The 10,352-nt window shown below is 34.2% G+C and overlaps 1 protein-coding gene across 1 annotated transcript; it reads right to left on the bottom strand.

Moving 5' to 3' along the window:
• Nucleotides 1–8,518: 8,518 nt before the first annotated feature.
• Nucleotides 8,519–10,352, bottom strand: LOC132169759 (probable LRR receptor-like serine/threonine-protein kinase At3g47570). Its single transcript, XM_059580739.1, has 2 exons — nt 9,884–10,352; nt 8,519–8,739 (listed from the first exon to the last, which is right to left on the bottom strand). The coding sequence occupies exons 1-2, from the start codon at nt 10,350–10,352 to the stop codon at nt 8,519–8,521; spliced, it is 690 nt and encodes a 229-aa protein (XP_059436722.1).

The raw sequence follows: 10,352 nt of genomic DNA, 5'->3' as shown, positions 1-10,352 counted from the left end.
CCCGGTTAGCAACCGCTCGATCAAGTCTTTCCTTCGTAACATCTGTGCCCTCCCTACAATTACTCCATGTGTACTTCGGACCCCTATAGCCCAAGTCCGAGAGTTCGCAATCCTCCAAAGCCCGTTGAAAAGCTTCCATTAGACTTCTTTGACGTCCACTCCCACCAAATTTTTCATCAAGGCTTATAATCTCGTTGAAATCGCCTATACACACCCAGGGGCCAGGTTCCATTCTAGCAATGTATCGCAATAAGCTCCATGATTCCCCCCGTTTACTCAAGTCCGGGTGACCATAAAACCTGGTAAATTTCCATAGTGGTTCGATTGAGGATGGACAAACTTTTGCACTAATGTGCCGTCGACTATAATTTTGAATTTCAATCCCAATATCGGCCACCCACATTAAAGCCAAACCTCCACTCCTTCCCACCCAATCAACCGCAAACAAGTAATCATATCCCAATCGTATTCTCACTCTCTCCAAATGATCAGCCCGGAGTTTAGTTTCCATTAGGAAAACTATAGTGGGTTTCTTATCATTCACCAAGCGGCGAAGTTCCGAAACTGTCCGAGAGTTTCCAAGCCCCCGACAGTTCCAACTCAATATACTCATTGCAGTCGGCGGGGCTGTTGCACAGCCGCCGCCAATCCCGAACCATGTTTGTTATCTTTTGAGACTCCTCCAACCGGTTTATAGCTTCTTCCATTTGATGTCCGTCCCTTTTTAATCATGTCCTTTCCCCCTTCCGAAAAGTCACGTAGTTTCCTCTTCCCTTGGGATCCATCAAATGTTCCATAAAGATTCATCCCAAGCCCCTCCTGATTTTCCCGTGGCCAATTGGGATCACTGGCCCTTCTTTTTTCACTTATCTCCGGGTTAAACTTGTGCTTCATGCACTGTTCCACCTCAGACATCGTAAGAAAAGTCCCAATGCCATGTGGACTAGCTCTCTTGACGTGTCTTTCGGTGCTATTTTCTTTCGCACTACCCTGCATGCTGAAATATTCGCCCTGCATGGACTCCTGTACGTGTCCCACACTAGGACTTGTAGTTGGCACCCTTTCCTTTTGGGAAGCATTGAAGAGTTTGGCTATTTTACTTCCCACATTATTACCATTAGGATTCTCGCATGTTTGAGATATATCTCCTCCCTCAAAATCCGTAGTTTGAAAATTCAAATCCCTTGTAATATTCTCTGGATTGTTAATTCCCCGATTTCCGCCATCAGCTATCCCTGCGTTAATTTTGCCAGCTCCTTCAGTACCGGACGGTTTTTCTTTGGTAATGCAATTATTGCTCCTTGATTGACTTTCCTTAGGTGATGCCGCCTCCTTCTCCACCGCATCAGAGTCTGCACCTCCCTGTTCCCGCTCCTCCGATGAATGATGCCTTCTTTTTGGAGAGCTCCATCGGGTTTGTCCAGGTCTTCTGTTCTCCCAACCGTAATCACTCCTATATTGATCTCGCCTATCCGTCTTTTGAGCAAGTTGGCCTCCAAAAACTCGCTTCGGCGATGGTGCGCGCAACCATGCCTTATATTCAACAGGGTCGTTCTGTTTACACCAACAATATTAGAGATTCTTTCTAATTTTATATTAATGTTTTGAGTAAAAAAAATTCAAGTTTTCTTCTTGCAATTATGAAAAGTAAATTTCATAACACTTATGAAAAGTACGATTATAATATTTTTAAATTTTATAATTAAATTGTTATAAGCTAGTATATATATAAAAGCCGAATCACTCTCAGAAATACCTTAATATTCCGACATGTGGCACGAACCCTTTTTATTTTAATGCTGAACCGGTTTTTTAAGGCATAATTTGTAAACCGGTTTTTACATAAAAAACCGATCATTAAATTAGCATAGTTAATGGCATTTAATTATATTTCAAGCGTTTCCATATATAAATTATTTTATAAATTAAGTATTATTAATGCCCAAGTCAAATAAAGAAACAAATAATACAAATCAAATCATATATCATATATAATAGCCGAAACCTTCTTTGAAGTGCCTTCAAATCGCGACATGTAGCATGAACTCATTTTTTTAAAGACTAAACCGATTTTTTACCTCATTATTTTAATAAGTGAACAGTTAAAAATTAAAACATGTTCATATTTTTGTTCTATCTCTCTCAACGTCTCTCTCTCTTTTCTTTTCTTTTTCCAAGTCTTTCACTCTCATTCCACATCTCTCTCTCTCTCTCCACTTTCCAACATTAACATCTCTCCTCTTTTTTCTCTCCACCTCTTTCTCTTTCTCTACTCTTCAACATTAACAAAAACATAATTTATTGGCCTAAACATTCAACTTGGAGGTAATTATTCTTCTTAACCTTTATTTTATTTTATTTTTGTTTTAACAGATTCTAATTTATATAAATTAAACTAAAATTAAAGGTCTTATGTTTTAATTCATTTGAATGTTTATGATTTTTTTTTTTTTTTTGGTGTAATTTACTTGGATTTTCAAGCATATTTTTAAGTGTCTTTTTCTTCTTCTTTTTTTCTCTGCTTTTGAAAGCAATATAAAACAAATCGATACTAAATTAAGCACCAATACAGTAGACAATATATCGACCTTTTTTTTTTTTTTTTTTTTGCCGCTTTTGGAAGTATTTTTCATATAAAAATGCTTTCAGAACACCAAATCGATAATTAAGTAACGAATTTGATGCAAAATGATTTATTTGATTGAATTAAATGTTGAATGAAAAATTTTCATTTATTTTGTATTCCGAAAAAAAAAAAAAAAAAAAAAACAGAGTTTGTTTATTTTGCTTTGTATTTTTTTTTTATTTTGAATTATAGAGGTTTTATTTGTATTGAAATAAGATAGATGATTTATTTGATTGCATTAAATCTTGATTGAAAGATTTTGTTTTATTTTGTATTCATAATTTTTTTTTTTTCAAATGTTTAGAATTATGTGAATTTTATTTGTATTTAAATATAACATTTAATTAGCAAGTTTTTTTATTGAAAGAGCGATGATTGATTTTTTAACATGACTATTTAGCCTGTAATAAAAAAAAATGAAGATACATTTATTTGACTGCATTAAATATTGAGTGAAATGTGTGTTTTATTTTGTATTAAAAAGAAGAGAGAAAATTTTGTTTATTTTACTCTGTATTTTTCTGAAATGATTAGAACTTTATGAATTTTATTTGTATTACAATATAATAAGTATTACATGAACAATATCAGAGTTTCCTACTAATTTTATATTAATAGTTTGATCATCAGAAATAGTTTGATCATCTTTGGTACACTTTCAAAAAAAAAAAAAAATACATGTTAATGTACTGGTGTATAATCTTTAGTTTGTATTTTCATTAAAAGATGCATGATAGATTTTTTCACACACTTATTTTAACTTATAATAAAAAGTAAGATAGAATGCGTTTAACTTATATGCCGGGTTATGTGCTAGTATATATAATAGGACTTGAATGTTGTTTGTCAAAGTCATCCACAAATATTGTGCAATCATATCTAATACGTCTAGAATGCTGTTTGTCAAAGTCATCCACAAATATTGTGCAATCATATCTAATACGTCTAGAACGCTGTTTGTCAAAGTCATCCACAAATATGCAATCATATATATATATTATAGGACTTGAATGTTGTTTGTCAAAGTCATCCACAAATATTGTGCAATCATATCTAATACGTACGACTTGAATGTTGTACAAATATGCAATCATGTAGGACTTGAATGCTGTTCAGCCTGTTTATCAAAGTCATCCAAAGAGTCCGAAGTCTTTTTGATAGCAACGTTATTCTATTATTAGCTATGTTTGGCAAGGGACCGGGCCGGCACTGTAGCTGGAACGGCACTGTTCTAGCTACAGTGCCATATGACACGTGGCAACAGGAATTAATTTTTTATCTTTTTTTTTTTTAAAGGAAAATATTAAAAAAAAAACGCAGAGACCTGTGGTTCAGCCTAATTCCTTTATTAAATACTGGATCTTCATCTGCGCATTTTAAATAAAGTGATTTGGTTCCACTTCATCTCTACAAGTCGATTCAAGGTTCACCATTCTCTCATTGCGGGAATGAACGGGGATTGCACGGATTAGTTTTACTGGGCCAATCCCATACCGGCCGCATTTGCGCTACCGTATTCTGTTCTCGTATCATCCCACACCCCAAACGCACCCGCTCGCTTTTTTTTTTTTTTTTTTTGGCCAAGCCACCCCAGCCGCCTGCTTTTTCCTTAAAAAAAGATAAAAATTAATCTCGTCACATCGTGTTTCATATGAGACCATAGCCGGAACAATACTGCTCCACTACGCCAGTTCTAAACATAGCTATTATTATCACCGGCATCAGTCGTTAAATCATTAAGCAACTTTATTTTCTCAAATCATCCCATTTTTATATTTTATTTATCAATTTTTCTGCTCTTTCATTGCTAGGGTTTTCAAGATATATATAGAAACCAAAGGAAGATCTCGCCTCTCGCCCAGTCATCCTTCGTTAATCCACCCCTTGCCAATTTTAAAATTTTCAAGGCTTCAGAAAAATATAAAATTGGCAAAAAAAAAATTAGATGATAAACCTTAGTTGGGTTTGGTATTGTATCACGTTTGACGTTGAATTCTTTCTCCCTATCGGGTCAATCATGACCAAAAGTTCAACGACGTATGAAGTGGCTCAAATCTTTTGATGAGGATACCCTCAAACTGTACGTGCACAATTTGGACAGTACTAAATTTAATTGAGAATCCCAATTGTTCACTTTAGTACCTAAATTTGGATACCCTTTATCAATATATTACTCCTAAGAGCACTCACATTGGCGTAGCCATTTTTTACTTTTATCTAAAATAAATAAGCAAAACATTAAAAAGAAAAAAAAAAAAAAAATCCTCTACATTGGATTATGCATCTCAAATGCAAATTTTTTTTTTTTTTTTTTTGCATTTGTAAACAATTCACCTCTACATGTAGCGGACACTATTTATACATCCATCTTATTAATATATTATTTCTCTCTACGTCTCTTTTTTAGCAAAATTTTCTCCTACTATTTCTCTTCTATGTACATCTCTTTTTTCTCAAAATTTTCTCATACTATTTCTCTCTCCACATCTTTTTTTTTTCAAAAGTTAGAAAATAGGATATTTAGGAAAAATACAATCCTTATATATATATATATATATATATATAAAATAATAATAAAAAAAATAAAAAAATTCATTGATATATATATACAAAAAAAAAGTAATCGGATATGTACAGTGTCTTTTAAAACTCATTAACTAAACTAGATAATGTGGGTTTTAATTAGCCATTTCGCATAAAAATATACATAAACCAATGTGAATGCTTTAACAACTTCTTATTTTATTTATTTGGCAGTAAATAGGCTTTCTTTCTCCTTTGAAAGCTTAAGGATCACCACTGGACCACGCAAATACCACATGGTCTATATATATATGAGGTTATTCAAATCAAATCAGGACATTTGTTCATGTAATTAAATGTTAGAATTAAATATATTTTGGTCTCTAGAATATAGTATAAATTAGTACCTAAATTTTGAAACGTTTCGAATTCATCCTTGAAATTCTTTTTTTTTTTTTTTTTTTTTTTTTTTCTAATTATCCTTGAAATTCTTAGTTATAAGTAATATCGTCAGACCGTTCAAAGTAATTATCTGATACTTTAGAAACTAAAAATATTGGTCAGCAAAGAATTAAAATGTGATAAGAATACCATGAAGAGTAATAAGGACAATATTAAAAGTGAGAACAAATACGAGGAAGGCTCTTAATTGGTGCGCCTTAAGTTTCTTTGGTTACTGAAATGGAGCATTGTGAATCATGCAAGGAACATTTTTTAAGGGTTAACTTGAACATGTTGCATATATATTTGCACGCATGCTGCTCCAGAAAAGATCTGAATGATATTTCGTTTCAGGAAGTGGAAGTCCTTTGAGGTTGCACAAAGAAAGAATAAGAAGAATTGGGCTTAGAAAATAATATCTCCTGACATTATTCTCATATATTTTGGCGCATTACCATATGCTTACATACAAATGTTTCTAAGAAAATATATAGTCTTAAACATGTAGCTCATCAAAAGTAGGTTTGATTTATTGCAACAAAATACATACACAAATAGCCAAGCCAATGCTCAATGGGGTCATTACAAAGGAGACTTTTCTGCAATCTGATTATTTCTTCACAAAGCTCCATTTTCCTACAAAAGTAGAAGTTGAGTATATTTGCCATGTTGGATCATTTGGAAAATTCTAAGATACAAGAAACAAAAACAACTTTTGCTTTGAACAACATTAGAAGGGAAAAAAAAATCAATTTCACCTATTCGATTACCTGTAGACATAAATAAGGTGGAACCCTTAGGTGAATGTTTTGATCCTAATAAGATTATCGTAAAGTCTACTTGTGCTGGCAGGTCATCTACCTATGAAGCTCTTGTGCTTGTGGTTTGAAAGAATTATTTGGAAACTTTAAGGTTTGAAATTTATGGCCAAAACTTTAGTCACTCTACGGATTGTCTATCATTGACTGGACTTCTAAATCAAAAATTTAGTACCTTACCTTACTTGGCCTTTATCCATTGCTTCCAACCTCTAAAAAAGCATTTTTTATCCGATGTAGTTCCCTCGTGACATCTCCCATATTCATTCTTTCTTTTGGCGATTCTAATGAACAAGTAAGGCTGATTTGAAAAATTGAAAGTAGGCACTTTTGACAATTTGAAGTTATCTAGCTTAGGTTCTCAATATCGACACTTTCTTCTACTGCCTCAATATCATTGTGATCATTGTAGTTGTAGTCATCTTTTTTTGTTGCCACTGCTAATTCATTTACTTCTCTTTTGAGAAGATTTGGGTCCACAATCTGTACAAGCTTTTCTGGCAATGTCATGTTAACAAAGTTATGAAGGTTGAAACCAATATCAACGCCGTAACTCTTTGATGCTTGCGGCCGCATGTAATTCCGTGCCAGTTGCACAAGTGGATGGAATCATTCCAAGAGGTGAAGATGTTGAATTGGTCATTGGTTATCATTTCTTTGAATTTGAGCAATGCCAAACAATCTGTCTCGTTTGTTGAAGCGGCAGCTGCAAGAGTGGTAGGTTGGAAGCGAAGTAGGCTTACTCTTGCAGTTACAGAAAAAAGAAGAATGATACCAAGGTATGTAGTGCAATTGCATAGTGCAAGCAAGTTGCGGGTGAATGGAGTATTTGTGAAATGTCAAATGTGCGAGGTAGAGGAAGATACAGAGTATTATGTGTAGGGGTCTGATTGCAGTTAGGGTGTGTAGTTAGAATTTTCAAATTAAGCACGAGTTCTTGAGTTCTTGACACGCTGATATTAATGTATTGAACGCGTGACAAGTAGGCGTAATTAAAGGAGTTGTTAAAAGCCTTTTTGGTACAACACTGAAAAGACTTCACTAGCATGACTATAAAAAGTCTTTGGCAAACAGACCGTTTCATATCATATGCATTGTATCCAAAGCGTTTCATCTACTTTGTATCCATAGCACGAGGCCATCGTAATGGACGACCTCGGAGTCCATGACTGACCTGGAGAGCTGCACTATGGATCGTCCGATGGAGTTGATCCAATCCTCCTTTTTCCTTCCCGAGAAATAATGAAATAGGTAATCAAATGGACTTCTCGGCCTGGCCCTCCAGAATTGAGATCCCCTCCAATTGGGGAGAAATTGGAGGGAAGAGGAAAACAAAACATAGTAACAGTAATTAAAAGTTACACAGGAGGGTCTTTTTCACTCTTAATTCTAAGTGAAGAGAAACATGTTGACTTACAAATGTTCTAATTTAAGTACTTTGTTGAAATAAAGCCTATACTCAACGGGGGCATTATGAAGGAGATTTCTCTGCAATCTGATTTCTTCACAAAGCTCCATGTTCCTGCAAAAGCAGAAGTTAATTATGTTTGATATGTTGGGACATTTGGAAATTCCCATAATACAGTAGAAAGAAAACAACTTCTGCTCTGAAAACATTAGGAAGCGAAACCAGAGTGACTTATAAAGCACCTGTGGACTAAAATAAGATGGAAAATAGAGGCAGTTTAATGTTTTGGGCCTAATAAGAGGTACATGTGGACTTTAATGAGGCGGAAACCTTAATTTAATGTTTTGATCCTGGAAATTCTACTTGTGCTAGCAGATTGTATACCTAAGTAAGACTTATGCTTGTGGTCCGAAAGAATTATTTGAAAACTGAAATGTTTGAAATTCAAAGCCCATATACAATACTTAGGATAGTCTTCAATCACTCTATGATTTATTTATCACTGGCCAAAACTTCTAAATTAAAATGTGTTGCAGTACCTGAGTTGGTCCATATCTAATACCTAGAAAAGCATTTTTGATTCGATGCATGTAGTTTCCTAGTGACGTTCTCCATATTCATTCCTTCCTTTGGCGATTCTAATGAACAAGCAAGGCTGATTTTGAAAACTGAAAGTAAACACTTCTGCGTACTGGCATTCATCTAGCTTAGGTTCTCAATGTGACTTTCCTCTTCCTCCTCCTCAATATCATCTCGATCATGATACTTGTACCTATCGTTTTCTACTGGAATTGACATTTCATTTACTTCTCTTGTGAGAAGGTTTGGATCTACAATCTGCATAAGTCTTTCTGACAATGCCATCTTAACAAAGTTATGCAGGTTGAAATTGTCTTCAAACATTTTGTCAATGGGTCTCTTTCCTGTGAACAATTCCATCGCGAATATCCCAAAGCTATAAACATCTCATTCCTTTGATGCATCACCACCCATTCCATACTATGCAATCAATAGATTTCACATGCATAGGTAATGTGACGATGATTTCATATAGCAGCTTAATGCATACTTTAAAAGATCAAGGTTTTAGTAACTAGAAACAAAATTTAGTTAATATTTGGAAAATAAAGTGATGGAGAGCCTGCAATCCAAAATCAGAACTTTTTTTTTTTTTTTTTGGAAATTGCATGATAAAGGGGATCAATTTTCATACTTGCTTGGTACATGTGGCATGGGAAGATAAAATTAATATTAATGATAAGGATCAACTAATTATGTTCTTCCCTTGGTTTTTGTTTATTAATTTGCTGGACCAATTAAGTACTAGATAAAGGCCTTCCAACGAGCCATGGCTGCATGTATTGGTTTTCCATGACCTAATGCTTTATTGGATGACAATTCAATGAAGTATCTTTACACACACAAAACACAAGATGAAAGATAATATTCTTCTTCAATACTGTTTTGTCTCCTCTTAACCAACATTCATTTTCAGATGTATCTATTAACTCTTCTTTGATCTTGAAAATTTCTTTTGGTTTGAATTTTCACCTTTTCAGCTTTAGATCCTTATCTCAATGTATTCTTCTCTTACAAAGGAGACATGCCATAATTTTCTTGTATTTATGACTCGTTAAATAGTGCTCAAGTCCTAAGCACAACCTATATATTGATCTCTATCAAAGCCTTAAAATCATATATGGGACCAATATTCCTCAGTTGAAGAAGAAACCAGTTCTGAAAAGCAGCCCTGCCATTTTCCAGCAGTGTCTGTCGTTTTCCTTCTTGTTAGTCCATGTAAATCGGATTGGTATGTTATCTAAAAAAAAAAAAAAGCTTAGAGAGCCTTGAGGAAATAAATAGAAAGGGAAAAAATGAACATGTATAGCTTAGTAAAAAAGACAGTTAATGAGGTTTTCTAATTTGATCAAAATCATGATTTAGAAGATTTATGTCATTATGTACTTGGAGCAGTGTAGCCAATTGTACCCTTCATTCCAACTGTGCTGGTTTTATGTTGAGAAACATCATTGGTTGTAGAAAGGAGCCTTGCCAAACCAAAATCACTTTCATGAGCAATCATGTCATCATCAAGAAGAACATTGCTTGGCTTTAAATCGCAATGAATAATTGGTCTTTCGCAGTAGTCATGAAAATAATGTAGTGCAGAAGCGACATCAATTGCAATATATAGTCTTTGAAGAAGGTTTAAATTTCTTGATTGATTTTCTTTGTCTAAATCTCGATGCAGCCACTTCTCTAAGCTTCCATTTGCCATGAATTCATAAACTAGAGCTTTGAACTCATTACCACTATAGTCCATACTGGAGCAACATGTTAAGATCTTAACAAGATTCTGATGCCGTATATTTCTTAGCGCATTGCATTCGGCCATGAAACTCTTGGAAGCTCCTTTTTGTTGAAGGTTCAAGACCTTGATAGCAATTATCATTTCCTCTTGATCAACAATTCCTTTATAAACAGAGCCGAAACTACCAAATCCTATTAAATTTCTTGGCGAGAATCCTCTAGTCAT

This window comes from Corylus avellana, chromosome ca2, assembly GCF_901000735.1.
Source record: "Corylus avellana chromosome ca2, CavTom2PMs-1.0".
NCBI classification, from domain to species: domain Eukaryota; kingdom Viridiplantae; phylum Streptophyta; class Magnoliopsida; order Fagales; family Betulaceae; genus Corylus; species Corylus avellana.
Note: the sequence above shows the minus strand (reverse complement) of the source record. Positions and strands in the feature narration are given on the sequence as shown.

Bases quoted from the DNA above. Each gene is read 5' to 3' on its own strand.
- LOC132169759 (XM_059580739.1), bottom strand. From the start codon at position 10,352: ATGACTAGAGGATTCTCGCCAAGAAATTTAATAGGATTTGGTAGTTTC. The intron at 8,740-9,883 runs GTGATTTTGGTT...AATTGTTCACAG, and splicing joins TGACATGATTGCTCATGAAA to GAAAGAGACCCATTGACAAA.